At 37.9% G+C, this 15,826-nt stretch overlaps 1 protein-coding gene across 3 annotated transcripts in view; it reads left to right on the top strand.

The window, feature by feature from the left end:
- Shoc2 (SHOC2 leucine rich repeat scaffold protein) overlaps positions 1-15,826 on the top strand; it is a 79,939-nt gene that overhangs the window by 32,793 nt on the left and 31,320 nt on the right. For all 3 annotated transcript variants that reach the window (XM_057779478.1, XM_057779479.1, XM_057779477.1), the window contains exon 2: positions 4,782-5,716. In XM_057779478.1, coding sequence (XP_057635461.1) covers positions 5,014-5,716 — 703 coding nt within the window. In that variant the 5' untranslated portion in view covers positions 4,782-5,013. The remainder of the gene's footprint in view (positions 1-4,781; positions 5,717-15,826) is intronic.

The following is a 15,826-nucleotide window of genomic DNA, read 5'->3' as shown; positions in this document are numbered from 1 at the left end:
TGCTTTATGTCTAATACCCACTTATGAGTGAGTACAAACCATGTTGGTCTGGATTATCTCACTCAGGATGTTTTTTTCTAGTTCCATCCATTTGCCTGAAAATTTCATGTTGTTCATATTTTACTGCTGAGTAATACTCCGTTGTATAAATGTTTCACATTTTCTTTATCCATTTTCGGGTTGAGGGGCATCTAGGTTGTTTCCAGTTTCTGACTATAATGAATAATGCTACTGAACAAGTTTGCACTCTCACTAGTAGTGGAAGAGTGTTTCCCTTACTCCAAATCCTCTCCAGCATAAGTTATCATTGGTATTTTTGATATTGGTATCTCAGTGTCGTTTGGTTGCATTTCCCTGATTTCTAAGGATGTTGAGGAATTTCTTAAATATCTTTCAGCCATTTGAGATTCCTCTGTTGAGTTCTCTGTTTAGGTCTGTACCCTTATTTTTTAATTGGATTATTTGGTATTTTGATGTTTAGTTTCTTTATCTATTTTGGAGATCAGTCCTCTGTCAGATAAGAGGTTGGTAAAGACCTTTTTCCATTCTGTAGACTGCTATTTTGTCTTATTGACTGTCCTTTGTCTTACAGAAGCTTTTTAGTATCAGGAGGTTCCATTTATTAATTGTTGATCTCAGTGTCTGCACTACTGGTGTTATATTTAGAAAGTGGTTTCTTGTGCCATTGCATTCAAGACCACTTCCCACTTTCTCTTCTGTGAGGTTCAGTGTGGCTGGATTTATGTTGAGGTCTTTTATCACTTTGTCATGAGTTTAGTGCAGGGCAATAGATATGGATCTATTTGCATTCTTCTGCATGATGACATTCAGTTATGCCAGCATCATTTGTTGAAGATACTTTCTTTTTCCATTGTATATTTTTAGTTTCTTTGTCAAATTTCAGGTGTTCATAGGTATGTGGATTAATGTCGGGGTCTTCAATTTGATTCCATTTATCCATGTGTCTGTTTTCATGCCAATACCAAGCTATTTTCATTACTGTAGCTCTATAATAGAATCTGAAGTCAGGAATGGTGATGCCTCCAGAGTTCCTGTATTGTACAGGATTGTTTTAGCTATCCTGGGTTTTTTGTTTTTCCGTATGAAGTTGAATATTGTTCCTTCAAGGTCTGTGAAGAATTAGGAATTGTATCAAATCTATAGATTGCTTTTAGTAGGATTGCCATTTTTATTATTTTGATCCTACCTATCCCAGAACATGAGCGATCTTTCCATTTTCTGGTATCTTCTTCAATTTCTTTCTTCAAAGACTTAAAGTTCTTGTCATACAGGTCTTTTACTTGTTTGGTTAGAGTGATTTTTGTTTTTTGGCCACAAAATTCATGACGAATCAAAATGAACCAGTTGTTTTTGGTTTTGTTATTGTTGGTGATAGTGTGTGTGTGTGTGTGTGTGTGTGTGTGTTTACCTTCTTTGGGATTTACTGGTGTGGGAATATCTATTACCTATGTTTTCGTGGGTGCAGCTGAATTCTTGGGTTGGGGTTTTCCTTTTAGTACTTTCTGTAGGCCTGGATTTGTGGATAGGTATTGTTAAATCTGGTTTTGTCTTGGAATATCTTGTTTTCTCCATCTGTGGTGATTGAAAGTTTTGCTAGTTATAGTAGCCTGGGCTTGCATTGTTGGCCTCTTAATATCTGTATAATGTCTGTCTAGGACCTTCTGGCTTTCAGAGTCCTCATTGAGAAGTCGAGTGTTATTCTGATGGGTCTGCCTTTATATGTTACTTTGTCTTTTTCCTTTGCAGCTCTGAATATTCTTTATTCTGTATGTTTTATGTTTTGATTATTATATGGCGAGGTAATTTTTTTTTTTTGTCCAGTCCTTTCATGTTCTGTGAGCTTCTTGTACACTTATTGGCATGTCTTTCTTTAGGTTGGGAAAGTTTTCTGCTATGATTTTGTTGAATATATTTTCTATGCCTTTGAGCTGGTATTCTCCTTTTATTCCTTTTATTTTTAGGTTTGGTCTTTTCACAGTGTCTCAGATTTTCTGCATGTTTTGTGTTAAAACTTTGTTGGATTTAACGTTTTCTTTGACTGATGCATCTATTTTCTACATTCTTATCTTCGATGCCTGAGATTCTGTCTTCCACCTCTTGTATTCTGTTGGTTACTTGCATCTGTAGTTCCTATTCATTTGCCCAGATTTTCCATTTCTAGAATTCCCTCTATTTTTTTTAAATTGTATTTCAGTTTTCAAGTCTTGAACTGTTTCTTTCACCTGTTTGATTGCTTTTTTTTTCTTGGATTTCTTGGTTTTCTTTAAGGGATTTACTGATATCTTTCAGTTTTTGTCTGTCTTTTCCTTGATATCTTTAAGGGAAATTTTTTCTGGCTGTTTATATTTCTAGTTATTCACTATTACACAGTTTTAGTTAGTGTTCTTCATGTTTTAAAGTGGTATGAACTATTGGGAGTTAGGCTTTTACAGATGTGCTAGCAAACGATGATATATTTATTTAATTGCAGCACCAAATTTGTCAGTATATTCCCATATTCTACAATTTTATGTTGAGGTTATTTACTTTACCCAATCTATGCATATGGTTGCAGCAGAACTTTTTATCTTTTCACTGCCCTGTACAATCCAAGCCTATTCTTTATTCTGGGTAGAACTTCCCTATTTCTCTACATTCCACAATATTCTCCTTTGCCACTCTAGCCTTGTAAATTAAAGAACGCATTGATGTTGGTTTTTTTTTTTCCTAAAATGATATATTTTATGTCACTAATCTGACATTAATAGGCTATCTTAACCAGTAGTTGGCACTTGTGCTTTGGTTGCCTAAACCATAAAGTTATGTGATTGAAGCCTATATCCCATTTATACCTCCGACACCACCCAGGGCCCCATCCCCCTCCCCTCACCCTGCATGAGATTTACTTTAGGACTGTCATTTGTACTAGACAAGTGCTGTACCACCAAACTGTAATCCACCCTAAAAGAAAATTTTTAAAAAATATTCTCCATTTGTCTACTTCTACTTGATGAACTTTTAGTAAGTCTCTTAATCAGATAAGATGATGTAATTTAAGTTTTAAGCAGTAGTACTAACAATATTACCAATGATAAGAATTAGTCACAAAATAAGACTTATTTTAAACTACAAAACTGTGTGTGTATACATGACAAAGGTCAGTTGTTCCTAAGCAGCTACAAATCCACCTTGGTTTTGGAGACAGGCTCTCACTGGAGTTAGGGCTGACCAATGAGATTATGCTGGCAGACTATCAAGTTTTAGAGGTTCCTTGTCCAGCACTGGGATTACAAGTGTACACCATCATGCCTGTCTTTGACATGGTTGCTGGGGATTAAACTCACATGTGTATGATTGTTTAACAGGCACTTAACACACTGAGCCATCTCCCCAGCTCCTTTTATATCTAAAAGATTCTCGGTGTCATAAGTCTTTCATTTTTAGTCCCTAAAATATAAATAGCAATGGAGATTACTTTTAGTCACTGTTTTCCAGAGGTTGTTCTCATATCTCCATGTATCAGAATCAACCCTTTCACCTGAACTTTCTCCTCTTTTCCCCTTACAAATCTCACTTCATTCATTTTTTCCTTGTTCTTTACTGCTCCTTAGTCTGTGTCAGCTTTGAGGTCTTTCCTGTTATCTAAAGCCATTTGATTAGTAGTGTAGGTAAAGCAGAGTCAGTGTATTTGTTAAGTACAGACTATGGATATGTACTACCTGATTTGAATTCTTGATCTGTCACCACTCCAAAGAGATTAAAAAGCTAAAGGGTATTTCTGTGCTTCTGTGTCTGTTTAGTTGGGGATAACAATTTATTCCTATACATCCTCATAGGAAAAGGTAAAAAAATGAATCCAAGTTAACTATGATACAAAGTTGTTTTTTTTTTATTTTTTATTTTTTGAGACGATTTCTCTGTAGCTTTGGTGGTTGTTCTGGAACTAGCTCTTGTAGACCAGGCTGGCCTCGAACTCACAAAGATCCACCTGCCTCTGCCTCCCTAATGCTGGGTTTAAAGGTGCGCACTACCACTGCCTGGCTTGATACAAAGTTTTGAGAGCTCAAAAGTAGGCCAAATCACAATAGCTAATAATTAAGTACTTTCTTTGTATAAGCACTGTTCCAAGGACTTTTGTTGTGGGAGCTGCGGGCTGTGTTCTTGCCACCCAGCTCCCGGCCGTATGGCTAGCTTATGCCCTGGAATAACAACACACAAATTGTATTCTTTTAAACACTGCTTGGCCCATTATATCTAGCCTCTTCTTGACTAATTCTCATGTATTAATTTAGCCCTAATTTCTAATAATCTGTGAAGCACCCCAAGGTGCGCTTACCGGGAAGATTCTAGCCTACGTCCATCCTGGGTCGGAGCTTCATCGCGTCTGCCCCAGAGAGGAGAGGAAATGGCGTCTGGCTCTGAGAGGAGCTGCCCTGCATCTGAGCTCACTTCCTCTTCCTCCCAGCATTCTGTTCTGTTTACTCCACCCACCTATGTTCTAACCAATCAGGGCCAAGCAGTTTCTTTATTAATTAACCAATGACCTTCCTCCATCAGACTTTAAAATACTTAGTCATTTAATATACATAAGTTCTATGGAGGAAGGTCTTATGTGTTCTGCTGGCTTTTGTAGTTTGCAGGGGATGTTTCCTGATAGATGGACTTGAATAATATATAAGATATAAGGAAACTGGCAAATCCCACAGTGATTACTTGGAGAGACTTTACACAATGTAATTTATAACCTAAGGTAATTTACTGCTGTCTTTGTTGTTTTTCAGGAATTTCAATGAATCACTGACTGATCAGCACCATTTTACCAGTTGGAATGAGTTATCAGAAATGGGCATAGTGCTTTTAGAGCCAACATGTAACAGATGGATGCAACTCCAAGCCGATCACTTCATGCCAACGCTCTTTTGACTGTATAGGATCTTTGTCTCTTCATCTTTGGTTTGGATTGCTGGCAAATAAAAGGAGTTCATGTAGTGTTTTGTTTAGGCTTGAGTCAACATGAGTAGTAGTTTAGGCAAAGAAAAAGACTCTAAAGAGAAAGATCCCAAAGTGCCATCTGCCAAGGAAAGAGAAAAAGAGGCAAAAGCCTCTGGAGGTTTTGGGAAAGAAAGCAAAGAAAAAGAACCTAAAACCAAAGGGAAAGATGCCAAAGATGGAAAGAAGGATTCCAGTGCTGCCCAACCAGGGGTGGCTTTTTCAGTTGACAATACTATCAAAAGGCCAAATCCAGCACCTGGGACTAGAAAGAAATCCAGCAATGCTGAGGTAATTAAGGAGCTTAACAAATGCCGGGAAGAGAACTCAATGCGCTTGGACCTATCCAAGCGGTCTATACATATACTGCCACCATCAATTAAAGAGTTGACTCAACTAACAGAACTTTATTTATACAGTAACAAATTGCAGTCCCTCCCGGCAGAGGTGGGGTGTCTAGTAAATCTCATGACACTGGCTCTCAGTGAGAATTCACTCACTAGTTTGCCTGACTCTCTTGATAACTTGAAGAAGCTGCGGATGCTTGATTTACGGCATAATAAACTGAGAGAAATTCCTTCAGTGGTATATAGGCTAGACTCTCTGACTACTCTGTACCTTCGCTTTAATCGTATTACTACTGTGGAAAAGGACATCAGAAACCTGCCGAAGCTCAGCACGCTCAGCATCCGGGAGAACAAAATCAAACAGCTTCCCGCTGAAATTGGTGAGAGGGTCTGGGTGGTTATTTGTAGTATTTATTAGCTAAGTAATTGTGTTCAATGCTTTCCATATTAGAAAATTTACAAATGTCTGAAAGCATCTTATTTATATATCTTTATTTACAGTTTATTACATATTAGTAGATACAACTTGAGATTTTTTTTTTTTTTTTTTTTTTTCCAAGACAGGGTTTCTCTGTAGCTTTGGTACCTGTCCCGGAACTAGCTCTTGTAGACCAGGCTGGCCTCGAACTCCCAGAGATCCGCCTGCCTCTGCCTCCCCGAGTGCTGGGATTAAAGGCATGCGCCACCACCGCCCGGCAACTTGAGATTATTTTATTGACTTAAGTGAGTTACAAAACAAATATAATTAGACTTTAGACAGCTGAATCTGCTTTTTCATTGAAGAAAAGTGAATTTAAAAGAGCCTGGCTTAATTTTAAAGTTGCTATCTTAACATCCGATTTTTAAGTATCTTTATAGTTGTATTTTCTTTTCTTTTCTTTTTTTTCTTGAAAAAAAATTTTCCGCCTCCTCCCCGCCTCCCATTTCCCTCCCCCTCCTCCCGCCCCTCTCCCCCTCCTCCCGCCCCTCTCCCCCTCCCCCCACTCCTTTTCTCCTCCCTCTCAGTCCCAGGAGCAGTCAGGGTTCCCTGCCCTGTGGAAAGTCCAAGGTCCTCCCCCCTCCATCCAGATCTAGGAAGGTGAACATCCAAACTGTCTAGGCTCCCACAAAGCCAGAACCTGAAGTAGGATCAAAACCCCGTGCCATTGTCCTTGGCCTCTCGTCAGCTCTCATTGTCCGCCATGTTCAGAGAGTTCGGTTTTATCCCATGCTTTTTCAGTCACAGTCCAGCTGGCCTTGGTGAGCTCCCAATAGATCGGCCCCACTGTCTCAGTGGGTGGGTGCACCCCTCGTGGTCCTGACTTCGTTGTACATGTTCTCCCTCCTTCTGCTCCTCATTAGGTCCTTGGGAGCTCAGTCCGGTGCTCCAGTGTGGGTCTCTGTATCTATCTCCATCCATCGCTAGATGAAGGTTCTATGGTGATATGCAAGATATTCATCAGTATGACTATAGAATAGGTTCATTTCAGGTTCCCTATCCTCAGGTGCCCAAGGAACTAACTGGGGACATTGCCCTGGGCATCTGGTAGCCACCCCAAGTTCAAGTCTCTTGCCAACCCTTAGGTGGTTCCCTTAACTAAGATATGAGTTTCCCTGCTCCCCTATCCAACCTTCCTATATCCCCAATCATCCCGTTTCCCCAAGTTCCCTTCATCCTCTCCTTCACACTTTTCTCTCTCTATTTTCTATCAGTTATATTGTCTCACTTTCCTATTGTAACTTTGTCTGAAAAATGTATATTCAAATTCATACCACTTTCCACCAGATTACCACAGACAGTTGTCATATTATAATAAATGGTTTTGGGAAACTCAAGAGAAGTTTTTCATTTTGCTATAGGCAGCCTGTTTGCTTATGAAGAACCAAAGATGAGTTCAATATTTTGTTGACTGAAGAATTACCTTATAGTAGATGATACAGGAAACTTCCTGACTTTTAGGGATACAATGTTCCCTGTTTAACTTTAAAAATCTTGGTTAAAATTCAGACATGTTCTATTTGACTCTACACACTTAAAAATTAAGTTTTTTTAACCAACTTCCAGCCCTAGTCAGTGAAGCGTCTTCTTACAGTGAAGCATTGGCACTGTCTTAGTGTTCTCTTGCTGTGCAGAGACAGACACTATGACCACAGGATCTCTTTAATTGGGGCTTGCTTAAAGTTTCAGAGGATTAGTTCTTTACCCTATGGCAGGAATAATGACGCCATGCAGGCAGACATGGTAGCTCAAAGTTCTACTTCTGGATCCTAAGGCAGTAGGAAGAGAGAGACTCTGGGCTTCGCATGGGTTTCTGAAACCTCAAAGCCTAGCCCCAATGACACATTTCCTCCAACAAAGCCGCACCTCCTGATTCTTTCAAATAGTGCCACTCCCTGGTGACCAAGCATTTAAGTCTGTGGGCTTTTGGGGGCCATTCCTGTTGATAACACCATAGGAGCCTACAGAGTCTCTTGATTGCCCAGGATGTAGAAAATAAAGCACTCACGTGTACCCAGTACCCAACGCTAAACAGATCACTCTTATTATTACCTGTCTTAAAACTTAGTGAACATGACAGATTTGGGGACAGGAAGTCTCTAAGAACCAGAAGATAGGGGAAGGGCTATAAAAACCATTCCCTATATTGGATACAGCTGTCGTAACTCACATCCACTACAGTTTTCCTACTGGGCCCAGACAAGGCCAGTACTGTCATTAGTCAAGGAAGCAGGTGAGGTTCACCAGTTCACCAGGCTCCTGTAGATCCTGGGAAAGAAGGAATCATTGTCTTTAGTTGTGTATTCTCTGCTATGTCCACCAGGCTCCAGTGGACAGCTCCAAACCTGTGGTCACACAGATGGTCCTGGTTAATCTTTGTGGGTCACAAAAAAAAAAAAAAAAAAAAAAAAAAAAAAGAAAAGAAAAGAGAAAAAAGCAAATAGACAAGGCTGCATGAGAGAGATTTGAAGGAAAGGGGAGGATGGACAGGTTGGTGAAGACATGAGGATCTGAGCAGTCAGCATTCAAAGGCTATATCCATGAAACTAAAATACTATAATAAAGAAAATTTATTTTTTCTTTAAATATATTTAGAAAATCCAGTATACATATTTTAAAGTAATGTGCATACATGGTGTGACTCACTCCTGAGTTATTAAAATAGCTCAAAAGAGTCAGTGGGTGAAAATGCTTCATCCCATGTCTTCTATAGGAAAGTGGTTGCTGAGTGACTTTAGTATTAGCTTCAGTCGATTTGTCCACAGATGTTAAGGCTGTTGGAAAATGAAATGCTGATTTTTCTCTAGAAATATAAAGCATTCTTCATTTGTATTCTCATTGTTTGGTGTTTGTGTTATACATGGTCCCCGAAGTTCAATTAATTCACAGGTTTTCTTTCTTCAGATTTGCTTCCATAGCATTGCTATCAAATACCTGGAACTGAAGAAATACATTTTTCTGGGCATTGTGCTGCACGTCTGTAAGCTCAGCAGTTAGGAGGCATTGCCCATTGGAGGTTGAGGCCACCCTGGGCCACATAGTGGACCCTGTCTCAAACCAAGCCAAAGCAGAATGTTCTATAGGAATGAAAAGCTAGGGGAGGGGAAGCATATGAACTGGAGCTGTTTAATGTAGGGTGAGGTGAGAAGAGTGGAGTGGGAGCTGAGACACTGCAGCAAAGGTGAGCATTCACTTGGTGTGCTAATAGGCACCACAGTTAGCCTTTTGTTTTGAGTTTCTTTTGTACCTGCTACTCTTCTCATTTTTAATTTTGAAATGGGCTCTTTATTGTACAAAAAACAGTCAAGAACTTCTGTCTCTAGAGAGAAATAGGAAATAACTACTCCCTTAACTTTTCTCATTGGTTCCTTTGAGCTACCAGTTAAAGACATGGTTTTGAACAGTCTCTAACCGGAGGTAGGTGAAAGTGAAAGTCAGAGTTAGCGGTTAGTTCAGGATGCTCTGGACAGTGAAGTTTCACAGTTTTATCTTTCTAGGAAGGCTGTGAAATGCTTTGAAACTAGAGATAAACACCATCTTTGTCTTATGATTTCTTTTCTCTTCTGAGCATGTTTGGTTTAGAATTTTTTTTAAGTAATTTATTAAATTACAATTTCAAAAGTATTTTTTATTAAAACAGGTAGGTTAGAATGTTTATGAAAGTATTTTTCTGTATTATAGTAATTGTTACATATTTATATAGTATACAATTTCATATGTTGATTGTCAAAAGGACTATTTTGCTAGTGGGATAATTTAATTGTTAAAGAGTATGCCTTTTGAAGACCATGATCAATTCTTGATTTATAAGCAACTCTCAAGGGCGGGGAGATGCCCTTGTACTCACATAAAGAGAACATGATGGCCCTGGCTTATGGTTTCAATGCTGAGGAGGCAAAGATATGCAGATGCTTAAGTCCAGTGAGCAGCAGCCTAACCTGACAAGTGAGCCTCAGGTCCCCGAGAAACCCTTCTCACAGGCCTCGGGTCTGGCACCTGACGAGAAAGGTTGCACAACGTTGTCTTGTGGCCTCCATCACCTGAAGCAAAACAAAACAACCTTCACAAGGATATGTGGGAAGAAAATAAAGTCAGTAATATTTTTTTTTTACCTGTTTCACATAACATTTATTGAAAACAAACTCAATTTATAGCTCTTTGGTATAGTTTAGCCAAGTCAAGTGGTATGTAGCCAATATGTAATAATTTGTTTATTTATATATTGAACAAATAATATATAACTTGTTATACATAATACAAAATAAACAGGATCAGTGACTTTTTTAAACAAATTGAATGAACTTAGTATACTTTACCTGTTTCTGATGTGTAATTTTTCTTTGAATTTTTTAGATTCTAAATCTTGGGCCTTCAATATATACAGCTTAAGTTGAATTTGCTGAAGCCCAGTATTTACTTTTTAAAAAATTATTTTGCTATTTTATATCTCAGTTTAATATGCTAATACATTTATAATTTTTTTTAGTATCCTTTAACATTCTGGTATTAATTTTCAGTATTTCCTTAAATAGTAAGGCTTAATCCTTAAAAATATTTTAAATTTCTTCAGTTTTGCCAGGAGCAATAGAATTGCTTTTACGGATCCAGGCATTATTAATTAAAATCATATATATATATATATATATGTATATATATATGTTTAACAAATGCCAGTAAATAACTTTACAGGAAAAAGGAAATCGATAAAGAGAGGCCATAGGTGTTATTAAGTCATTCGTTTTAATAAAGGGGCTATAGGTACTACTAAGTAGCTCATATTAATTGGAGATCAGTAAGGAATCATAGAGACTAGGAAGTGAACTGCTCCCAGATTGTCAGGTCTTTCACTAAAACAGTAAATACCTGGAGGATAGAAGAGACATTAAGAGAAATAGAAACAGTATTTGAGCTAGAGAAATACTAAGGTTGTCAGTTTCTGAAGTGTGAAAGAGAGATTACAGTCATACCCTGAGAGCATTTTACCCAGTCACAGGGTGCTTGGAGGAGCCTATGAAGTAAGTCAGTAAACCTTGGGGAGGGAGGGTCAGATTGCTGTCTCTCTAAGTCTACTGGTTGGTTGATCCCATTTGATTCAATTTTTATTTTAAACCTTTTTTTCTTTTTTATGTCTGCACATTACATTTGGGTGTTATTTTTGTTCCGTATCTTCTTTGTGTGGAGCTCATTTTTAGTAGTTTGTTCAGTGTTCTTGTTGTATGGCTCTGTTATCTCTTGCTTTTGTTTCTTTCTTCATCAGAGATCATACTTTCTATATCTGGATGCTTGATTGCATTTTAATTGGATGCCAGAGCATTGTTATAGCATTGTTGGGTCTAGATTTTGTTGTATTCCTTTAACTAATACAAGATGTATTTTGACATACAGTTCAGTTGCTTTGGAATCATTTCAGTTCTTTTGTGTTTTTCTGTACCATGTCTAATAGAAACTCAGAGACAGATATTGGGGCTCAACCTGAAGGTAAAATAGTGAAAGCTACTGGCTCTTACCTCTTAGTCCAAAATGGTGATACTGCCTCCTGAATCCTCAGAATGAGACTGCCTGAGAGCTGTCTCCTCCCATTTTATGTTCTGTCTCTAGGGCTGGGATTAAAGGTGTACACTACTGCCGGGTGGTGGTGGCACACACCTTTAATTCCAGCACTGGGGAGGCAGAGATGTGCGGATCTCTCTGAGTTCAAGGCCAGCCTGGTTTACAAGAGCTAGTTCCAGAACAGGCTCTAAAACTACAGCAAAACCCTGTTTTGAAAAACAAAAACAAACACAAACAAAAAAAGGCATACACTACTACTGCCCAGTTTTTGTGGCAAACTAGTATGGCTGTTGGAATTAAAGGTGTGTGTCACCACTGCCTGGTCTTTAAGTCTGACCAGTGGGCTGTTTTATTCTTATCTTCAGCAAGCTTTATTTATTAAAATACAAGTGGAATATCACTACATTTTCCTTTTAAGCTTTTGTTATAGTGGTGCTAACTGCCTCTTGTTTAGGTCTAAGTAATCCTCAAGATACTTTTCTCAGGACTCTTACAGATAGACTGTTTTATATGAGGGAATTTCTAAATGGTAGGCTTTCAGACTATTCCCAGCCATGTGCCACTCTGATTGGAAATGTTGGGTTGCTTTTCACCATTCCTCAGTTGCTTTCTATATGGTGATTAGGCAAATTCTAGGTGGGACTTCCTTTCATGTTATGTGAATATTACTTTTGTGCTATTATCTCTCACATTCTGCCTTATAACAACTTGTAGGCACTTCAGGTGTCTTGACTCTGTAGGTCTTCCCTGCTTGTTTTGTAACTTGTAACTTACTCCTGGGTAGTAACTTGACAACCAGAAGTCTTATAACTTTTCCTTGGTCTTAGAGAACATGGTCATGTTTGGTTCTTGTCTGTTGTCTAGGAACCATTTTCCTATATACTGGGTTCATTTTCTAGTTTATTATAACCATTGAGCTTCATACTTTGAATAGGTTATGTATGGTGATTTGGATGACTTCTCTTATCACCATTTATAAGTGTTAAAAGTTTGTTTTGCCCCACAGTTAACTTTCGTTGAAGGAGTTTTAACCTGACAGAGATTTTGATTTAGCTCCGAGGGGTTTTGCCTGGTTATGTTCTTAAAAGCCTAGTAAGCATCCTTAGTCTGGAGCTGTGATTTTTTTTTTTTTTTTTAACTCCTCTGGTATACAGCCCTTTGATACTCTGTCTTCTAATCCTTCTGGCTTGGCAGGGCTGAAGTTCTAAAATGGTACCGTAGTTGGCAGCTGTAAGAAGTTCGATCTGCTGTTTTTGCATTCAACTTTTGTTTCCTTTTCAGGCTCCACAAAAAATCTCCTTTCACACATACTTATTTTTTGAATTGGACAGAGGTCTGAGGGGTTTATATGCTGCAAATTTTGGGACTGTTCTTTGTGATTTTTCTCCTTCATGCTACTAAAGTTAATAACTCTCAATCTTGTCCTCTGTCTTCTTAGACTCTGGCTTTGATGAGATTACGTTCCACAGGCAGATTTATGAATAATGCCATAATAAAAATGAATTTCATGTAATTCCTTTATTCATTACTTCTTGAGTATCAAAGCATAGATCTTAAAACAACAATTTGTTATTTCAGGGTGTTGGTTTTTTTTTTTTTTTTTTGGTTCATCACTATCTTGACTTCTAATTCACGATTGTTTTTCAAAAGGTTTCTCAGTCAGGTTAGCCAAGGCATTGGAGCATTGAATAGGTATATCTGAAGGCCCACTTGGGAAATGCTAAACACTTAGGTTCAAGGTGTCATTGTCAGGATCAACTGAGAAGGGGACTTTGCTTCATCAAGTGACTCGAGCTTTGAGAAATCAGTAGAGTATAGCACAGTGGTCACAGTCTTTTGAAATGTAATCACTGATGTCACATCTCATCATTTTAAATATATCTTGCATCTTGCTTGGTTCAGTCCACTCAAAGGCAGGGATAAGTACTTAATTGGTATATGAATTAAGTAAATATTAAGTAAATTAAGTATTGCAGTGATTATTAGAAGTAAATAAACCATAATGGCTGTAGTATAAGAAATCTTCTTGCTAATGTTTTCTGCTTTTAGGGGTTAAGTCTTTTGGTTCCTGATACTCTTATACTTCTCCCAGTATCTCTTATAGTACTGTGTTGGTTTCTGTCTAGTTGGAGTGTCTTACCGTAGACCCTTAGGTTTCCTCTCTGAGAAAATAGACTTTTGGAACAATTTTCTGATTAACTGTCAGTTTACAATCCTTAATTTATATTTCATTATCTGGCCAAAATGGTTCATAGTCCTTAGTTTTATATTTAATAGGTATCTGATTTTTTTGGTCCTCCCATGCCTTAAGTTCTAAGAAGACAGAGGACAAGATTGAGAGTAACTTTAGTAGCATGAAGGAGAAAAATCACAAAGAACAGTCCCAAATTTTGCAGCATATAAACCCTTTAGACCTCTGTCCATTTCAAAAAATAAGTATGTGCGAAAGGAGATTTTTTTTGAGGAGCCTGAAACACAATTATTTTATACTTTAGAGAAGTTCTGTAGAATAAAATACTTTCTCACTAAAGTATGTTGTAGGGTATTCATTTGTGCAACTTTTAAAAACCAGACCCTCTTGTAGTTTTCCGGTCATGATTTAGAGTAAGTGTTCAAAGAATCGATGCCATGCTTTTATTTATCTTTTACTGAAGAATATTTACAGAAGGTTGCACCTTCCATTAACATACAATGCTAGTGTGTGCGAACCATGTAATGAGCATGTCAGTTAAAGAGAACACCAGTACCAACCATTGATGCCTGCCACTGTCATTACCTTGGACTTGTACAAAAATACATTAATTTTACTTGATTGTATAGGATTGTAAGTCATAATATATCTATGCTTTTTTGTGTGGCATTATTTTTCTATGTTGTATAAAGTTAGAGCATGTGTATTTGCATTCCTGCTTGACAGGTAGTATGAAAATATCAACATTTAATCCTTTTGTGTTTATGTGTATCTTCTGCTGTGCACTTTTTGTTTGTTTACAATGTTATGCTTTTAACAGTTTTTCTTTTGTGTGTAGATCATAAATTGCCACAATAGATATTTAACATTTTGAGAAGAAACACTGTCACACCACTAGGTGTTTCCCTGACCTCCATAAAATGACCTTATTATTAGCCTATGAGATTCTCTTTTAAGATATAATCTCTACACATATCAGAATGTCTAAAATCAAAACCACTCATAATCTCTAATTCAAATGAGGATTCGTATCCATTACTAATAGGAATGTAAAATGGTTCAGCCACTTTAGAAGACAGTTGTCCTTGTCTTTTTTTTTTTTAAATTATTTATTTATTTGTTATGTATACAATATTCTATCAGTGTGTATGCCTGCAGGCCAGAAGAGGGCACCAGACCTTATTACAGATGGTTATGAGCCACCATGTGGTTGCTGGGAATTGAACTCAGGACCTTTGAAAGAGCAGGCAATGCTCTTAACCTCTGAGCCATCACTCCAGCCCCCAGTTGTCCTTGTCTTACAAAGTTAAATGATGTCACCACAATAATATATTTAGCCATGCCTGCTTCTAGATATATAAAAATGGGTTAAAATTTATGTTCACATAAAAACTTATACATGAATGTCTTAGTAACACCTTTATATTAAGTGCATGGGTAAACTGTTCATCCAGAGTGGGTGCTGCTCAGTGACAGAATGAACTGTAACGGTAAAGAAACAAACAAGGAAACTTTGGGTGTACGTGAAAGCCAGTCTGCTCATCCTGTGTGTCATCCCATTGTTAGGACTCACTGGGGAGATGGCTGTTGGGAAAGGGCAGGGGCGCTGTTTTTATGTACAGGAGAGCCTTCTACAGCAAAGAAAGTCTAAAATGTCATAGTGCTGACTGAGTGTGAGGAGTGCCTCCAAAGTTAGCCATATTCCTTGATCTCATCTGACTTGTTGTATTTAGTTGCTGATCCCTTTTGGGTTAGTTGTACACCTTTCTTTATATCAGTGGAAGTTTAATTAGAGTTGAAATAGCTTTAGGCATTTACCGCTAGAAAAGATGATGATAAGCTAAGAGTGCTGGTTCAGGCCTATAATCCCATTGTTTAGGAGACTGAGGCAGGCAGGGGTGGAGAATTTGAGGCCTATGTGAACTACATAAAGAGACCTTGTGTTAAAAGAGGAGTGGAGGATGAAATACCAAAAAGTTTTATTCTGATGTAAAGAGTATTAGGATCCAACATTAATTTTTCTTTCAAACAATGCTTTGCACTAAGCACTGTAAAAGACATGGAAAAGAATGTAAGTGTATATTGCTATTGCCCCCAGGGGGAAGGATCAGGAGGGAAGGAGTGGGGAGAATCGGAGGGTTTTTCAGCTGCTAGTAGTTGCTGCTTATATCTGTGCTGTTTGTTCAGGGGATCTGGGAAGACTGGTAGTAGCTGAGAAGGGAGAAAATGATGCTTTAGATTGATGACCACTAACCAGATGTTAGAGTAGAT

The sequence above is a fragment of the Chionomys nivalis genome, chromosome 8 (assembly GCF_950005125.1).
Source record: "Chionomys nivalis chromosome 8, mChiNiv1.1, whole genome shotgun sequence".
NCBI lineage: Eukaryota > Metazoa > Chordata > Mammalia > Rodentia > Cricetidae > Chionomys > Chionomys nivalis.
This window is presented reverse-complemented; position numbering and strand designations above follow the sequence as displayed.